The sequence below is a fragment of the Neodiprion virginianus genome, chromosome 4, assembly GCF_021901495.1.
Source record: "Neodiprion virginianus isolate iyNeoVirg1 chromosome 4, iyNeoVirg1.1, whole genome shotgun sequence".
NCBI lineage: Eukaryota > Metazoa > Arthropoda > Insecta > Hymenoptera > Diprionidae > Neodiprion > Neodiprion virginianus.
In genome coordinates this window covers 21,923,785-21,943,996 of record NC_060880.1, presented here as the reverse complement: position 1 = coordinate 21,943,996, position 20,212 = coordinate 21,923,785, and the positions used below count along the sequence as shown (strand labels likewise).

General features: G+C 39.0%; 2 protein-coding genes across 3 annotated transcripts in view; one reads left to right on the top strand and one right to left on the bottom strand.

The window, feature by feature from the left end:
* Positions 1 to 698: 698 nt before the first annotated feature.
* On the bottom strand, positions 699 to 2,152 carry LOC124304144 (pupal cuticle protein C1B-like). The gene is made up of 2 exons (XM_046762221.1): positions 1,996 to 2,152; positions 699 to 1,523 (listed from the first exon to the last, which is right to left on the bottom strand). The coding sequence occupies exons 1-2, from the start codon at positions 2,005 to 2,007 to the stop codon at positions 861 to 863; spliced, it is 675 nt and encodes a 224-aa protein (XP_046618177.1). The 5' UTR covers positions 2,008 to 2,152; the 3' UTR covers positions 699 to 860.
* A 4,958-nt stretch (positions 2,153 to 7,110) lies between these two features.
* Positions 7,111 to 20,212, top strand: part of LOC124304141 (rhotekin-like) — a 74,554-nt gene continuing 61,452 nt past the window's right edge. Inside the window, exons 1-2 of one of the 2 annotated variants that reach the window (XM_046762215.1) lie at positions 10,701 to 10,843; positions 17,969 to 19,359. In XM_046762215.1, the coding sequence (XP_046618171.1) occupies positions 18,355 to 19,359 (1,005 nt within the window). In that variant the 5' untranslated portion in view covers positions 10,701 to 10,843; positions 17,969 to 18,354. Of the gene's footprint in view, positions 7,258 to 10,700; positions 10,844 to 17,968; positions 19,360 to 20,212 lie in introns of those variants that run through there. The other variant, XM_046762217.1, reaches the window with a different exon arrangement.

Below are 20,212 nucleotides of genomic sequence, written 5' to 3'. Positions count from 1 at the left end.
TTTTACATAAAATAATCCGTTGATCATAACTTGTTGTTCTAAAACTCACATTTACTTAAATTTCTTTAAAAATGAAGTAATTACTTGCGTAACATTTATTTAATATCCGTAGGATTTATTTAAGATGTAAAAATGAATACATTTATTTTTCGCAAGAACAGCGGAGAGAATGAAAAGAATCCTTGTAAACCATAACCATTTACATCAAAGTAACGCAGGTTTCCCTATTTTTATACTTGGGATGAATTTCGGCATCGGTCGGGTGTTCACACTAGACGACGGCGATGCGCGGCGATGCGCGGCGCACCGCCGAAATATTCCCAACCTGGAACTCGCGAAAAATTGCCGCGGTCCGCCGCGGTCCGCCGCCGTCTAGTGTGAACACCTATATGGATAACTGTATGAGCGAAAATTTCGCCGCCGTCCGCCGCCGTCCGCCGCGGTCTAGTCGGCGTCAGCCTTTAGTTGCACATTCGTCACGTGAGGTCCATATGTGATAGTTACAAATTTACCATTCGCGGTAAGAGCTCCTTAAGATCATTCCAAGGTATTCAGTAATAATCTCATGGCCCATATGGCATAACGGCATAAACGACACATACTGTTGTATCCTAGAGTATCCCGGTTGGTAGAATGAATTGTAGGAAAGATAAAAAGACTAAGGTTACAGCATGAGAATAGAAGTTAACGAGCGTCAATTACTGGGCTTCAGAGTTTATTATCAACTTCTTACTGCTAGTCTACAAAATGAGTACAAAACCTAATATATAATATGTTTCTACGCACAGCTGGGATCCATCGAGAATTCAGCCCGACGTAATCAGTCATCGCTTGTTCTATATCTGCTTTTACGTATACTTTTACCAGGCGTAGTTGACGTGATCGTTGGCGTTGCTGTAGCTCAAATGAGCGACTGCATTCGCCGGAGAATAAGCCACCCCAACTTGATGCCCGGCTACCTGGCCCCCATGGGCATAGTGAGCAGGGGCAGCATGGGCATAATGAGCTGGAGCAGCATGGGCATAGTGAGCAGGTTCAGCGTGGGCATAATGAGCTGGTTCAGCGTGAGCGTACACGGATTGAGCAACGGGGGTAGGTTGAGCATAGTGGATGGCTGGTACTGGGACATGGTATGCCGCCTTGGCAATGACTGGACCAGGTGCCGAGGTGTAAACGGGACTGTTGTGAGCAGCTGGTGCATGAGCGTAGTGCTCAACTACTGGAGCTGGAGAATAGTGCTGGACCGCTGGAGCGGAATAATGCTGGATGGCTGGGCCGGAAGAATAATGGTGAACACTCGGTGCTGCGGACGCATAGTGGCCAAAGTGCGCTGGGCTGGCATAGACGGCTGGGTTAGACACGCGGATGTCGCTCTTGCTGGAGCTGGAGTACGGAGTCTCGATGGACTTGGATTGCGTGGAGATCTGGGCAAGATTTCCGTGGCTTCGGTACGTGTTGTCGGATGTGGATGTTATAGCCAGTCCAGCATTCACGGCTGCGATACACGCGGCAAAGAAGAAGTACTACGGCGGGAAAATCACAAGTAGTCAGAAGTCAGCCGGTATCGACGTACGCAGGATGAAAGTGGTAGGCGTATTCACAACGAGTGCAAAGAAATATAGGTATGAGTGAAATCAGTCAGAGTTTTGCAAAGTCATCGCGAAAATATAACGAATCGTCACTCCCGATACATGTGCGAAATCCATTTTTAAATTATTCAGTCCACTTACGCTGCATTTTAAAATCGAAGCATATTCGTAAGAATGTCGAAGGTAGCAAAGAAATTGCACAAATTTTTTTTTGTGTAAAAAATCTAAAGTAAGACGCAAAAGCAGGTTTTAAGAATGAGAGTTTTACGAGGAATGTTCATGGTGTCCTCGTAACAATGGTTATGCGTTCTGAAGAATCAAAAAACTAGATAAGAACGGATGACAAATTCTCACTGTAAAGCCGTTTTCCCGGATAGGTGGATTATGTATGATCTTTTTCCTTTACCTTTAGTGCCATTGCTGAACGATGGAAGGTAACACTATACACGGAGCGAAGGTAGATATAGAAGAGAAAGAATTAGAGTAGATAGATCAACTGGTGGCTGGTTCCATTGAGTGTGCTTTTATATCCGGCCAAGCTTTCTTCTCTTCCCTCTCCCGCGCCCTCGTCCTATCTTCCTTCGAGTTCCCCTCTTTTTCTTACATGTAGCAGCACGACGGCAAATATCAAAACAAGGTCTGGACCGTATAAATTGGCCAATATATCGTGCCTGTATGCGTAAGTGAGATTGAAAACAAAATGAATGATAACTTTCTAAATTCTAATTACTGTCAACGCGTAATTATAATGTGAGCTATTTCATCGTTGCCGGCACAAGAAGTTCGCAATTCGAGTAACGAAATTGCTTCAATCATAAATGTAATCGGCATCATTAATATCTCTGCGCTAATTGTACAGACCGTTCGGAAATCTGCTGCGATCAGCCTGCTACATATCTTTGGATGCAAAGAATATATAAGATAGGCACGTACATACACGTCGTAACATTGTTATATCATGGCAATACAGAGATTGTACACGTTGTCGTGCGAGTTGCAAAGCGTCGTTGAGACAATGACGAGGGAAGTTAATTAATTTGTTAATCGTCACTTTCATCTAACAATCTATCACACGTGGGCTAACCAAGCCTTAGCACAGAACCCTGCGGCGAGGCAGATGATAAGAAAGTGTTGTTTTCGACTTTTTACCCCAGTATTACATCTCAAATGGGTGTATAAAAGTCCCTGGCTGCGCATACAAAAATTAGTGACAAAAAGTCGAATGAACTTCAGAGGATCATCGGTGCTTTAAGCAGTTTGTCGCATGTAATCACGTAAGCAACATTACGCGGCAGTTGTTACTTAACTTTCTGCCGTTCATTGCGATTGGGTTTAAGAAAAAATCAAGTCAAAATTTCCACACCAAGACTACGCATGGTTATTGCGCAACGTCAACTGGAATGGCCCCAGCCTCAGGCTATTGTCCACTCTTTGGCGGTTCCCGAGGTCTTATAACAGCTTACAATTAGTAAATTCAGAGTCAAAGTGCAGGTGGTGGCGGTAGGTATAGATTATAGGTAGGCAGGTAGGTTGGTAGGTTCTGCCTGGTGAAATTGGTTCTGCTTGTACATTTTTACCGGATACCAATCACATGTGTTTTCTAATTAAGGATCATCTGGAGTCATGTCAATATGATTAATTGAAACTGGCCAATATCTTCGGGACGTAATATCAATTTCTACTTGTGACAAGTCAAGATCAAAGAAATTGTAACATTATCCTCAGGACCACGAGAAAGTACACGCCCTATACAGTGGCTGTTCGTTATAAGCAATGCGTAGAAATTAGGCCACGAACGATCAGTTGCAGTTTGTCAGACTTGAGATAAGATATTACGAGATGCATGTTACGAAATTGCGTTGCAGCAGACACCGCGGGGTGACAATAAACGTCGGGGACGGCATGTATTGTATCTTTCATCGGACGGTAAAAATTTAAAGACAACAGATACCCAATTAAAGATACGAATCTTACTCTACCCTGTAATGTACAATGACAAATACATTGTAAATACAATGAGCTGCAAGTGATACGCGCAGCTGTGTCGTAACTGGAAATGTAACTTTCAAATTAAAAACCTCCAGATCCTTCTTCGCGTTGACTCCGATTTATCAACAGAATCAACTTTGATCGTTGAAGCTTGTTTTGGATATTTTGTTCCCCACGTCAATTTTATGAATATCGCATAAATGCACCGCAATCTCTTATTCGTTATTCGGAAGAGCGACCACGGAAGGAAAATTCATCATGCATACGATCAAATGCCGGATATCCGATCGTTTATCAAAAAACCAAGCGATCAAGAAATGTGATGTCTATTTGTCTACACCCGTCATTTCGATTTTATGAAAGGTGTTCAAACACACGACGCAGTGTGTCTGATCTCCTCGAAAGTACCATAGGTGTAAAAATTTGCCCCAAGTAAGGTAAAGTGGTACCAACCCAGTAAAAATTCTTTCTTCGTTTCAAACAGTGTCACTATCACTGCTTACATGAAGATCACATTGATCGACCAAAAACATCGATATCTAAACTCATTGCTAACCCCAATATTATTCTTCCTCAATAAACAAATTTATAATCCAGTACGATTCAATTTATATGTATGTACTTTCTGATTTTCAAGATATTATCGGTAGAAAAAAATTAATCATACATTTAACAAAGACTTTTCGATGGTTTCGCGCTTTTTCTTATGCATCTGTATTATTTTTTTACCATAGGTATTTGGTGGGCGACTGTACAGAGTCTATTGATAAGTTTTATTTTTGACAACTTACCCAAGATAAAACGATATAGGTACGCCGTGCACTCGGAATTAGTCAATCAATCATTTAATTGTATGCTAAAAATATTAATCAATCATCCCCGAAGATCAATAAAATTTTTGTATTCGCTTCCTTAGTGTTCGCGAACCAACACCAGCTGGTTTGTTAATAGTCGGTTGTATTATAGAAACGTAACTACGATCAAAAAGACATTTATTCTATATTATATGTGTACATACATACATTGATAAGTTACATTTACGTAACACCCGTCGAGTCCGCCGCCCGTAACTTTTGGACTCGTTCGTTTACATACGTAATATCACATGTGTGTAAGTAAAATAGGGCAGTGACTTGTAACTGACATTTCATCCTGACGGGCGCACAGGGTAGGGAATAATACCGACGTTCTCACGGGTGACGTAATATGTCAAACGGTACGACGAATAAATGGTCACCCATTATGTGCAGTTTTATTTACACGGTTCATATCCTGTCCAAAAACAAACGAAATGGGGAGGGGAAAAGAAAAGGAACATCTAGAGAAACTAGAAAATGATAACAGAATTCGAATATTGGCGTGGATCAAGAATCAGATGAAATATAGTTGCATGTAATCATTTACCAGAAAACCGCTCGTAGGTCCGTAAGCCTCAAGCGGAGGGCGAATCTTTTATGAATGAAAGTGAAGACGATTCATTCAATGGTAGATGTCTGTGCTTGTGAATGAATCAAACCTGTCGAAAGTAAAGCCACTCCACACTCTTGGTGAGAGAATGTTAAAAATTCACGGAATGTCCTTTGGCAGATCAGTGGCATAATGTATTGGTGCAATTTACCGATCACCGTTGAGTATTATTCTATCCTCTTGCAAGAGAAACACTATTTTCATAAAACCTTATGGACAATAGGTCGAATTATCCTGTGTTCCAAGGGCGAATGTCGGGTGAATCAAGATTGATGAGAACAGAACTCCGCTCTTAACGAGATCGGTTAGGTAAAGTTGCGAAATGGAGGACCGACCGATCTGTATTATATGTCATTTGAATGCCGTCACTCTGCAGCGAAATCTGACAGTAGGTATCTCGATACGTTACGTTCCGAAATTGACGTCATTTTGAACGTATAACATGCAATTGTATGTTTAGTCTTACGCCTGGAATTTTTTTTCGCTTATTGTGCCTTACAAAATAGAATGAACAATAGTAGTGGGAATGGTCAATGCGAATGGACATTAATTTTAAATCAAGGATTCGAGATGATTTATTTATTCCGCATCATTTCAAAAGTGATGCATGATCAGCTGGTGTGAACCGAAATTGATCGGGTTTCATGAATATTTATGGCTGTGTACTATATTTGTTAGGCTTACCGAGGCCCATTCGCTGTGCCTGCCGGTTGGCTTATCGGTGAGAGTGAAAGTAAAATTTTAGACATCTCTTCTCCCTACGTTTGTATAAATTACCACGTAGAACCGCGCCCATCTCCTCGGGGTGTATTGCAAAACGCTTTGAGAAATGAGAATCAAACTAATTTCAGGAACTGTCTAAACCGAACTACGAACAATTAAGGACCTCTACATCGGGGTTGTGATGTGAAATTGTTCTTTTTATCGATTTAAACGTCGTTACTATTACAGGTATATACTTCAAATAAAATAAGTACATAAATGTAGCCAATAAAAAATTTGCATCGATTGAATGTCATACTTTGTTGATCTAACCGGAGCCTAGTTTTGTCATACTTATTTTGAACATAGTACTAGTTGCACCCTCGCTTCGATGGTATATAAAATTCAGAGCCAATGAATTCGGTAGGGTGTGTAATCTATTCGAATATGGAATATCCCACGCAGGAAATGACATCACTCGTAATAATGGCCGTTAGGTCCGTCTAGATACCTTCCTATATTCTTTCATTGTATACATTTCTTACATAAAAATCACAGTTTCTGGCACTTGACCTCATGAGATGTAGCCAAAAAGAGAAAGAAGAAGAATTGTAGTCTACTTTTCATATAGTATGAACATAAAAAAGGGTGCTGCGATATTTCCTTTTACTCGTTATTACTTTTCCAATCTTCAGTAGACTTTTTGATTTGGATAGTGCTGTTTAAAAGAATGATTTCAATACAGAGATCACACGATCGGTAAAGGTGCAACCACGATATTTGATCGAGAGTCAATAAATCGACCATTCGAAGGTTTACGGAACTTTAAATATTAGGTAGCCTGTCTTGCCGACGGACAACACGCCTGCAGGTTAAATACAAAATAGATTACCAAAGATCCTATTTGCAGATTACTTACAGCAGACGGAGATCAGAGCGGAGATCCAGCACACCACGTCTTATCCGTCGCGATCGAAATCCGTAGACTATATTTTACTCTGGGACAGCACATAATCATTCAATCGGAACAGGAATACATCTCTTGGCAATATTTGTCGCATAAAACACAATTTTTATTTTTTTGTTGGTATTTGCATTCGGTATTGTTGCACTACTATGGAATTTTCACATCAGTGATCGTATAGGCTTTGGTAATAGTCCGAATAAGTGACAATCGGCGCGGTCGGTAAGGACTGACTACAGCATCCTCTTACGGGTTCCCTGCTCTCTGTCGCTCCAAGGGCCTTTCCGCTATCCGTCTTTGTTTGGCTACTCGGGCCCAACCGCCATAATTTTACAGGATAGGTAGTGCGGCGTGCGCTGCCAGGAATATATGGTCCAAGTACGAAACAAACACCCCAACATGGCGCCGCGTAAGAAAGTTGTAAACGCTTCGCGTAAGCCGATTATAAGCGCTTACGACAAGGAGAATAACTATCTCCGAGGGCTGAGTGATTACCAGTGCAAAGTGCGAAGGCGTGACACACTGAGGAGTGCAAAAAGTCAGGCGGTAAGTCAACGTTCGAGTTAAATTTGTCTACAATTGTCCGCGTCTACCCCGATCGTCGGTGACGGAAGAGCAACGAACTATCGGTGCGACGGACGGCTTTGGGGTATTTTTTCGTGAAGTTCATAGGATTACTTGATGCATTACCGCGATTCGTGTGATATTTGTCTGATCACTTGTTTCTCTTTTGCATTTTTACGTCCTATTAATTATATTTGAATTGTTACAAAGCTACATAGCTTTTCAATTCGTTTTACGATTAGTTGGTGCATCCGTAAATCTGCTGCAGTTACGCCGCATCTAGGTACCATCATATTCCTTTTATGCAACAAAGTCTGTTCACTTCGATAATAGATATGTATTTGTTCTACGGTAATATGTAGAGGGGCATCCGTGATACTTGGCACGTTACGATATGCGGGGGGTGTAACGGAGGTTTGATTAGCTGCCGAACGGCTACTGCAACTTGTTGTTCGACAGCCGGTTGGTTGGGATTTGAAGATTCAAATTCTACGTGCAACGGGCACTGTTTTGTAAACACTGCGACAAGTAGAGCCATCTGTGGTCGCTGCAATGCGCAGAATAAAGAGAACGTCGTCTATCGACTTGCGGACAGCCGTGCCCATGGACTGATGGTAAAAAGAACACATTCATATGCATCGTTTTAGCCCCGCCGGTATCCTGGTTGTTATAGAATTAAGGGGATCTATCCTCGATTTTAACTGGCTTCATTGCATGAAACAAGTTTTTGGATTACGCTCGAACGGAGTGATAGAATAGATATTTACTGTGATATTCAACAATTCAAAACCATTGGAATAGAGCTTGCTATAGAAATCGATCCAAATTTAAAAAGAACTCGCTTGCCCTAACGGTGAAGTGATGAAAAAGGGCAACCATTTGCAGATTCATCAATATGCATAACAAGTGTCATTCTACTACGATGGCTAAATTGTTGGATCATGAAGGAAACTTGCATTTTCTGGTCTCTTTAAGAATAATGCAAAAACCTGCGAATTAATCCACTCGATTATAGCATCAGATTAACAAAATCACTGCCTTGAGCTCATCCCACTGTATGGTGTTAGAAAAATATCTTCGAGCATTTAGAATTCAAAGCTCGATTATCAATACTGTTGCAATTTTTTGAAATGAGTTTAATTTTTTTTTATATTATACAAACACAATACCTCCCTCTTCGATTCGGAACACTCACAACTTTCTCAAGTTCAATACTCTGGTAAAAAGTAAGTCGTACGTCGACGCACGACACACTCTGAAATGGATAAACCTTGAAAATCCTGTAGTATTAGATATATTTACTTTTTCTTGCACTTCATTTCAAGATTTTTAAACAATCTTGACTTTTATCGAGTAATTTTAAATATCTGGTAAGGAGAACTATTTTTAGAAATTAATTTTCTGAAACCTTACAAATTTTCATAGCTGATCGACATTTTTTATATTTTTCTAATGCTTATTACCATTTCTCTATTTCTGATTTTATACTGGTTTTTTGTTTATGTATACTTGAACTTTTAAATTCTCTAAATACTTTTTTACTTAGCTGGTTCACGTGAAACAATTTGATATTCGTCGTACGTCACCGATGATTTATCTAATGTTCATTATAAGCGTTTTCTTGTTGATAATTTGTGTAATAATGTAATCTAAACTTTATTAACTGATTAGAGTAACTGTCATAACTTGTGATCAAATAGGTATACCGTTCACTTGAATCTGGCTGTTACCGTCGTTATACAAAATGAATCCCTGTAACAGTTGACAGAATATGTTATTATTTTGTCATTCGTTCCATGTTCAATAATTTAATTAATCAAAATTTCTGCCAACGCACATGATTCTTTAACTTTAGCTTAAAGTTAAAAAGGAAGCATATTCGTGACACATTTGCCATAAATGAATTTCTAATACTGAAACCAAAGTATTGAAAGATAAAGAAAACGCAGCGAAATCAATGGTGACCAGAGTCAATTGCACGTCGAGTTGACATGTAAAGTGATTGAAAATCTAGGTTGTTGAATTCAAATTCTACAGTTCGTTTCGTATAATGCCCTTGTTATCAGTACTGTTCGCGAAAGATGTGCGCTTTTCATTTCACGTAAAAAAATCAGACGGAAAAGGCATACCAATAACAAACCTGTAACTTGTATTTCGATGTTTATACTACCTCGTGAATGAAAATTAAGAAAATCGTGCGAATTTCCTTAAATGCGGATTCTGAAAACATTTGAGGTTACTTTATCTTATCCGATGTAGACCGTCGTATAAATCAGTACAGTGTATAAAAACGACACTGGAAATTACATCCCTTTCCGACACTTATCAACGAGTGACGAGGAAGGGAAAAATCGGAGATTCGGAATCATCCAAAATGTCGATATCCATGAAATTTTTAATTCCAAACTAAAATTTAAAACAGTTCATAGAATTCTATTTACAAGTAGATCAAACCAGCTAACTCTTACCGAACTGTCACTGTCATTTAATTCCATTAATTCTCAAAATAATTAATCAATAGAATATCCACCCGACGATAAAGACCAAAGAATATAGAGGCCTTCGCAAGGATGTTAAAAAGTGTGATGCCGAACCGTTTCCACAGATATCCTACTCAATGCTATTCGAGGATCGAGCGAGCCTGCCTCGAAGACTATGAATTCAAAATACGTCACGTTAATTCAAAATACTCGAAGTGACTTTGAGTAAATCCACGTGACTTTGCTCCCCTCCAATGAACAAAATACGACAAATTCACCTGATCACGAGTTCCAAGACTTCACGAATCGAAATAAATTTATCTTCTCCTGCTCGCTCGACATAATTCCGCAAGCACGGCCAACCGATCGCCGTCGGCAGTGTTCGACCGCTCTTTCACAGGATCACAAAGATTCGACGAAACTTGGTTAGCGCACCGACCTCACGGTCCGCGGTCCATTCCTCGCAAGGTCGACCCTTCCTTCCCACCTCGCCGTTGAATCGTCCGAGTTTCTTGTTTACCTCCGGCAGGTCCGAATCGCAACAAGTACACGCCGCTTTTATTTACGCTTTTCCCCCACGGCGAGTGCAGTCTCCCAGCTCTTGCCCCGTGTACCTACCAAGTGCATGTCCTACCTACGCTCACCTGCTAATCGTTCGGCTATTCTCACACCCCGCGATCTCACCTTTTCTCACCCGCTGTACTGGAGTAAATCGAATGGAACGCGTGCGTTCGCATTCGACTCGCCGCTCCAATCAGTCTCGTTCCATCGGTTGTTCCGGATCGACCCGACGTTACGAGAACCACGTGGGCTTCGAGTACCGTCCTGCGTGTGTTTGTTCTGTGGTTTATACCTGTACCTACACCTATACCTACACCTACCTGCCTGCTTGTTCCGTTCTCATCCGCAACCCGCGATCGATGATTGTTGTCAGTCGCGGTGTTTCTCGCTCCCTGTAAACTTCGCTCGTGTTTACAGTAAAGTCGCGTTGAAAGTCTGCATGTGCGGTGTATGCAGCACGTCCGCAAGTGGGATGGCAATTGTTTGTGTTGTGATCGTTTTATCCAACGTCGTTCATCCATAAACAAGTAAGTACATCAGTTTTTTGTTTTTTTTGCTAGTTTTCTTAAGAGGTTGAAATTGGTGAAAATTTGGTAGTTAAATTACTGATTTTGCAATGCCGGATTGACTTGTATGATCTACCATTTTGGTACAACATAGAAATACATGTGCTGCTGATTAACGGTTTACCGATCGATTTCCGAGCAATCCCGAAATCGTTAAATAACGATTTCCCCTTAAAGATGCTCTTTTACATTTATGTCACAATTTTTATTCTCATGATTTTATTGGATCACGTGGAGTACTTTAATCTCGTGGTTAGGACAAGTGAGGGGCCATCCGATAGGAAGAATCGAGCATTTATTGTCGTTTGCTATTAGTTTCGTTGTAAGTTCAAGTTTGAATTACCTAGTGCGATATTATATATTTCACAAAACCTTTCGTCGAATATTCGAGACTGTTCGTGAAGGTGTTCAAAGAGAAGTCGTGTAAATCAATTTAAATCGCATTAGCTCGTAGAATTGAACCGGCGTGAAAATTCAGAAAGAGACTGCACGAGACCTTTGGAAATAAATTAAATAGTCTTCCTTATTTTCAAGACTACTTGAAAAAGATTCGGAGTTAGCCACGATGCCGTACATTTTTGTGAGAACAATAGGATCTCCTTAATACAGAGGCGTGATAAAACCCCCAAATTTCAATCACAAGAAACTTCAATTACCAATCTAAACAACTCACAGCGATAAATACACTATCGTAATATTTTCTTCGCTCCGAAAGCATGTCGATTCTGCAATGTCAGTAGATTGTTATAACTCTCTACGTTCGTATATTCAATATCTACAGATTTCATGACGTAGATTGTCGACGATTTAACAAAAGTTTAGCTTTTCATTAGGTATGCGGTAATTCACTTATTTTTAACCTATAATGATTTCATGTTCTGTTTTTCTCTGTATGAATCAAAAAACAGAAGCTAAATCTGTTGTAGATAATTCATGTAGAACGAACTACAGCCTAAAAATTACCAGAAATAATCGATTTTCGATAAGTATCAATTATTATCATTGTCGTAATTACTGAGTACCTATTTGATTTAATAACTGAAAGTTAAATGAATATTTTTACCTGAAATTGAAAAATACTTTGAATGAAATTAGAAATTATCAAAAATATTTTTCGCCATCAAGACTACGTACTGAAATTTACGAAACTTTAGTTTAATATACAACCTTTCAAGAAAATACGAAATAATCGATTAATCAATTGATTTTTACCGATTCAATCGAGTCGTGATATCTCTCAAATTACTAATGAGTGGGTTCAATTAGTTGATATTACGAGGTATAGAAATTTTTTTTTTATTTTGCAGTTAGAAGATGCTTTGATTTAATTTAGTTGCATCTCACAAGCCTGTGCTTCTCCGTTACTTATTCCAAGACATTTCTATCCAGGCGATCCCGGAAGTAAATTTTTTGATATTCTCTCGATTAAGTTACAATATCTTTTCGTACATCGCTTCGTAAGTTTTTCACTTCTTCTTTGTACACGTTTTCGACATGATTTTTGCTTGACTCGAATTGTCCAATTATTAGAATAATCGTTTTCTTCGCACCACGAAAGGCCTGTTAAATTTGTAGGTACTATTACACGTTTCACTATTTCAGTTTGGGGTGATTATTTCTGGAATAATCAGGAAACTAATCCAAGTTTTGATGACTACTTCTGATAGTATATTATTCGTAAATGCTCTGACGACTCTGATCTCTAGGATTTATTCATTTATTTCAGTCAAACTATCAAAGTATCAATAATATTCTCAAATATTCATCATGTTTGCCTTATTATTTGTCTAAAAAAAAGAAGAACCCATTCAGTTTGAAACAAATTTATTTGCGGTTGTAAATGCGGATAACAGGTATGTACGTATGTATGCGTATATTGAGGGATACTTATTTAGCAAACATCCGTATGTACAGTAGAACAATGCAGGTTGTATCCGTTGTTACGGTTTACCGATGGTTATTTCGAGCTCGCAATGCGGTTGTGTCCGACCTCGTGACATTACTGAATAGCTTCATGAGCAAGCTAGTCCGTTTATTTCAATCGTACATAGCTGGTTAGCCCCGCGTGATACGCATCAACTCACTCAGCAGCTGCTTGTGGCACTTTTTACACTCGCCGTTTATTTACCGTCAGAATAATAACATCGTGCGCTGATTTATCGCAGGTATAATACGAACGAACGCCGTTTCGCCATTTGCAATACAAAGAGTGCAATACGCTTGTAGAGATCTTGTAACTCGAAGCAAATTTACTCGAAGTCGATAAAATCCATGGATAATGTCACCATCAGATTTTGTATTGCTTTCTATCCCGTGAAACGCGCGGTCCTTTTTGAAATGAAAAAACCTATTTTGAAAGGTCTGCGGAGTTCGATGTGTGAGGCTTATTCTTGCAAAACACACAGCTCAGATCATCACTCTCGGTGTTTACATGAGCAGGGACGTAGACTCGTCTTTCTATTGTACACCAGTATTATCGGTCGCGAGTCGAGTCACGGTTTTCAGCCGAAGAGGTACTTCTACGAGAATAATCATAGGTCAGTTTCAAACACTCGTCTCACACGCCCTCGTATCTAAACACGGTTGATAACCATTTCTAGACTTTCGCACCACATCGTTTCATGCTTCTTATTCGCTGCCATAACCTGGATGAAACGTTAATTTGAGAAAAGATGTTGTTTCGCTTAGCCGTCGAGATGATGCAATCACTCCTATTTCAACAGTAAATTATCGGGGGGATATTCACTTGTTGAAATCGTAAATCATTTTAAAAAACAATGACTTTGAAATCGCTTGACATCAATTGAAACGACTCGAAGTCAGGTCTGTACGCGAGTAATCGCGTGAAATCGCACTTGTATTAACGTATTAAAATCGCACGCCATTTTAAAATCGCGTGAAATTATTTGAAATCATTTAAAATCACTTGTCATCATTTCAAATTGCTTGTCACCCGATCTATGAGTGAATCACCTCTCGCAAATTATTTAATCTCAGGTCGTATCGTCAGTCCTGCAAAAAAATACTTCTTTTAACGCAAAATTTACGAAAACCATGGCAATATTAGCAAGTAGGCTGCAAACAGATGGTGCAAATTTTCAAGGTTGACTCAAAAATGGCGGCTGGTGTGGTACAACAACGACGGGGGGGGGGGGGGGGGGGGCTACACCGTAATCTTGATAAACGAGTTTCGAAATATGAATAGTGCAAAAAAAATGGTCGAGTTCTCATGAGCAATAAAAATACACCCTCTTGAAAACTCGTCTTTAAGGATGAATGGAACCTACAGTCTGACGCAAAAGTTAATAAAAGAGAAAAAAACCGTTTGCAAATGCTATTGTTTTACTGTATTTACACCAACCTTTTGTCATCCTCTGTGGACACAACTATTCATGTATTTTTTGGACGATCTTTGTAGATCCCTATGTTGAACAGAATGTGACCAAAACATTAGAATCGTATTAGAAACGCGAAAGTTTAATAATTTCAAACATGTTGTTCAAACTTTTTATCCAGACTGTCAATCCCATCCATTTTTATTTCGCATAATAGCACGCGTACAATGATCCTGGAGTATTTGTATATACCCATTCACCGGGTTGTAATTCGAGAACTATGGCGATGCGGTACGGCATGTTGGACAAAGGGCTCGACCCGATCCGCAGAAATAAAATCCGATAAAAGACAAAAAAAAAATAATAATAAAAACAGCGAAAGAGAGGCCGCATCAGTGCGCCCCTATAGATAGGGCCGCACCACTCGAGTGACATCCCCGTAATCGGATGGCAGCCAATATACAATTAGCTCAGAACAGGTTTCCTGAAATCCTATATCCCGCTTAGTCGTGTACGACACGTCTCCAGTGTGCCAAACTCGTCGAATATCCAGAAAAAAACGTGTAAAATAGAACTGATTCGGTGATGTTTCAACGATGAACTCAACTTTTGAATAAAGATTTTATTCTTCGAAGCTTCTTTATGGCATGAATTTCTTTACCGACGTATCGGGTCTTGTATTTAACATGCTGACTGAAAATACGATCGGAAAAGAGCGTGCCAAATCAGTTGTGGAGAAAATAATTCGTTCTTGTGATACCTTCGTTACCGTTTATATTTTGAGGTAGCGTCTTTTTCAATCACGTTTTGAGACAGCGTTTTACGCTCCTGTCACGTAGATTTGTTATGTGATTCGTGATACTTGGAGTAAAAATACTAACGTTGCGCGTTTGAAACTTTAGATACTTTCGCAAGAGTCAAAAATTCATTTCTGTTCTACCATAACAATATACAAACACTCGTCACGACAATTTTACAGTCAGTACTCCTGAAAAACTTATTATTTCATCTCTTCTGTTCGTATTCTGTTAGTATGGATTTATCATGAAAAAGCTTACACCAGTCCGTCACTCCAGAGTTCTTAGGATGTAAAATCTGTGACTATAAAGGTTGTTCCTCCACGTAGAACATTGAAAAACCTGGAAGAGTTGAGGATATTTGTATCACCAAAAAAAAAATCATTGACGACACAACGATACTTGACGAATATCTGTAAAAATGATATATTTCTTAACTCAAACTTCTATACATCATTTCAAATGTTACAGTTTCATCGAAATTTTGTATTTCAAATCGAATGAAAAATTGACGTATCTAAGCGAAGTACAAAGAGGTTGAAACAAATGATATGCAATTTCTAACACTCTATCAAATCTTTCAATCGTCGTTTGAATTTTAAAACATACACAAAGCCAACTGCAACATTGACGCAAGTAATCCTCTCGGATAGTTCAACCAGTTTGCAATTATCATACCGAACGCCGAGTATCTGTGCATTGGTTGGCATATATGCATATCATTTATAGGCACGTATTGGTAAACCCGTATTCGTGAATAATTATGCACGCGTGCAGTGCAGAGAGTGCTTGCGGCGTGTCGTGCCTCTTGCGCAACGCGTTCGAAGAGTTACAGCGATCTGCTTGAGGAATGCGTTGGCTAGTCATGCGTAAGACGGTTGGGATGAGGGGTTGAACGACGGTAGCTGCGATTCGTGCGCGTGCTCGGTGTCAGAATTTTTTATTAACTTCTGGGATATTTACACAACTTGTTATACCTTGTACATTCTATCAAGAGTTATAACCGTCACTATCCACGACGTGTTAACCGCGAATTCCATATGTAAAATATGTAAAATAATTCGATTTGATCCGAGATAAATGATGAAATATTTTTCGTTTTCCAAAAATTCGACTTTACTTAAATAAATAATAATTTTTTTTATCGCGCGGTATCTTCAAATTTTTTTTTTCTTTTTAGTATATTTGTCCCGAGAGCTACTCATGTCGGTCAATTTCCAGCTCGAAATATTGAAAATTCAGTAAGTTATGATTTTTCGAGTGGAATGATCTATTTTCCCGTATTTTGTCGTTTTGTGAATTTTTTCTTTCTCGTTGAAAATTCTAATTTGTTAAAGATAACTAATTTGCATTGAAATATCATGGTTATAGAGTATTCCAGAATTTTTTCACGTTATTTGAATCGATATCTCCGTTTCTACGCAATGATTTTTGAGCGACACCAGTTTTATACACATAAGGAGGCTGGTGACCGAAAAATCGTGCCTTTTTTATCAATTTTCTTGCGAGATAGTCGTAGATTGAATACTTGTCGAAATAGCAACAGAGCTATTATACAAAGATCTCTTTAGAAATAGAAAAATCGAAAATACTGGAATTAAGAAAGAATAATTTGGATATCCGATCGATCCTTTATTTTTTAATATAGCTTTGAAACGGTTAAAAATCTAGTACATTCGAATGGTTTGCTTTCAAAAACAGTTAATTCTACGATAGGTGTTTATGGGAAATTTTGATCATAGAATCAGATACGGTATCCGCTGTTAACTGTTAAGGTTTGGTGCGTTTTTGTATACCCTACTACGTACACATGTTTTATTCGTATATCTGCAAAGGGAAAAAAAGTAGGAAAATAAAGGAAAAAGAAGGCGCAACAATTGACAGGAAGCAGCGAGAGTTTTCACTTGTACGGATACGGAGCGTGGAAACGCAGTCTGTATGCCGCAGCTGAAAGTGCGATGTGTGGTGTAACGTTATAACTATTATGGGTAGGTTAGGTATACCGTTTGTTACAGAATCAGGATGCGAGTGAAGTCGCGTAACGCGTGGAGGTGATATTTAAACGTAATTGTGCCCGAGGAATTATTCATAATACGGTTGATAAAAATTAATTTCTTTACAATAAATAACGGGAAATCGGATCGGAACTTTTATAGTAAATCCGGGAATGATACTCTAAAAATATAGGCGTTTTTATCCTCAAACGACTATCTCTGAAATGGATGAAAAAAAAGAGATCTGTAATTTCCAGGGTATATGGGATTACCATTCGTGACGAAAACCTTCCATTTTCAATTTGTTCCGACTTACGATTACTTGCATGCACACTTCTGGCGTAACGGGAAGTCGGATCGGACCAAGAATGAAAGGTTCCTGTCTTGTCTAGAAACCGAGAATATCCAGAAAAATACGTATCTCTGTTCTATACTCGTTTCCGAGGCAATCGAATTCTCCTGACGGACAGTTCCGACAACTTGATAGAGCGGCACCCCACAAAAATGCTGTACGTAAGTTTGTAGAAGTTTCAAAAATGAAGATAGGTCGGAATTAGCAAAATTCTATCCCGCGTTTACCAGGCATTATAAAACACTCCCTCACTCACTTCATTGATATCAAAGGTAGGCTCCGTCGATGGTTGTCTGTAATAAAACAAATCGTTTTACAACCTGAATTCCTTATCTTCCACATAATATTACATAGGTTATACATTTTTACGCATCTATTGCATAGATATATAGCCATTATATTGGTGTAGGATGCAGGCTGTAATTTTGAAAAACCCCTTACGTTTTTTACATTTTTCTCACGCGGTTTATGTACACGTGCATTTTACGTATCTACCTACATATTCGTTATTCCATATTACATACAGTAGATTTTGATTGGAAAATAAATTACTAGAATGTAACGAATGATTCAAGTATACGCAATAAAGATTATTCATTTGCTTTCAGGGCCCATCAAGAGGAATAAAATCCATACCAGACTCTGCAAAATAACAAGCATGAATAAATATATACGTTAACCAATCTATTGTCACGATGTTTGAGTACTTCTAAAAAAAAAAAATATTCTCAAAAATATGTCTTTGCTTAAAACTCGGGATGAAGCTGGTCTTCGTTAAAGAGCAATAAATCAATTAAATACCGTACGAACTTTCAATCATTTTTAATACACGAACGAAGAGGGGCATAGAATTAATAATGGGATGATTATTTTTGTACAAGTTGTCAATAATAGGAAGAAAAAATCGATGAATTAACGAACGTGAGTGAAATTTCGTTCTCGTATCATATTTTTGACAGCAAAAAAATCAACTACCAAACTTAAATCAAATAAAATGCATAAAATACGACTGTACGTAGTTCCGGAGGTAGTGGAGGAGGAACCGGAAGATGTGGCTATCGATGACTTCGACTCGCCAACCGAATTGCCCCCAGTTATGCAGCGGAGAAATTCCCGTCGTCCTACGGAACGTGCAGTCCGATTAAACGTTATCCAAAAAGATCGGAGAGCCGACTCCCTGGCCCCAAAGCTCAAGCATATACGTCAGCAAATTGGTAAAACCGATTGTCAGACCGATACCCTTACCCCGATTGTTTCCAAGCAGAACATGAATTTAAACAGCAACAACAACAACAATAAAAATCAAATCAACAACAACATTATCAATAATATAAGCAACATCAACAACGGTGATAAGAGTAATAACAACGGTTTGGAAAATCGTGAAAATGTAACGAAAATGGGCAAGATCACACCCCACATGGCCGCTTTGCCGAAGAAAAGCGTCTTCGCTTCGCCGAGGATCAAGGAACTGGCCATAAATCTTCAGGAGAAGATGGTGGAACGACAGCAAGCCAAATCGTTCAGAAACCGTTTGGGACACGCGGCGGAAGGTGACGATGTGATTATCCATGACGGTGCACGTAATCAGGGAGTGAACGTCATCCCGTTGTCTGATTCGAACGTCAGGAACGGGGACGTCACTCCGCGAAAGATGATTAGAAACGATGCTCGTGCCTCAGAGACGTTGAGTTCCATCATCGAGGTTTCGTCCTCACCTAAAGCTACTCTCAAAAGCTATCCTCAAAATCCAACGGCACCGCCGAAAGTAGAGGTGATCTGTAACAACAGACGAATCATGGTGACATCCAGGGGAGGAAACGCCGATATGCGTCGAGCTGTAATAACGATTCCAAGTGGAAACACGGGACGCGTTACGAGTTCGAATAACGATTGTGAGGTTAATGATGCAGCGACGAAGAGAAACGATGCTGGTATCATCGAAAATGGAAACAACTCGGTTATTTTGAGGAGAAATAATAAACTCAACAGATACAGGGTGAGTCTTGCGTGTCAGTTAGATCGAATTAACGAAATTCTTATTTGTAATCTAATTTTATATTACTTCACACATGCGGGTGTACTGGAATAAAAAAAAAAAAAAACAAGTGTACAGATGGAGAGAGACAGCGAAATACTGGAAGTTACGAGGTCGGAAAGTAACTCGAGCCTTTCTAACAATACGATTAAAAAGTGCACGTTTGCTGACGAAATATGCAACCATGCGCCAAAAATTTCCAATCCTTTTTACAGTCGTCACGCGAAACTCTTTTTTTTTTTAAAGAATTTTTCCTGTATTATTTTCAGTCATATATACCCTTTTCAAGAAAGCTCATGTATAAAACTATGCTTCAAAAGCTCAACCAACCCAAATAATGCACCCAATCGAATAATTGACTTGTGGAAAAAATCAAGCAATCAATAAGGATAATAAAATTCTTACCTTCACAAAGGAACGTCATCGATTCGTTGACATGTAACAGTCATAACTTTTTTCACATCCTTTTGATTTGAAATCAATATGAAGCATTGTTATCATTAAATCAGACCATTTTTATCTACTTTCGAGTATCGTTAAAATGTATAGATATTTCACTTGGTATTCAAAATCAGCGTGAAAAATTCATGTCTAACAAGCAATACCTTTTGAACTAGTCACGCGCACATTTTACAAATCGAGCAAATTAAATTACTTATTTGAATAAACATCCTTAAATTTCTTACCAAAGTCTCCAATTATTACTTAAAACACTATGCGTGCAGAGCAAAACGATCTTCGTTTCACCCGCGCGTTTACAAATTTTATCGAGTTCAACGAGTTTTGTTTTCTGTCTAAAATACTCTATCCATTG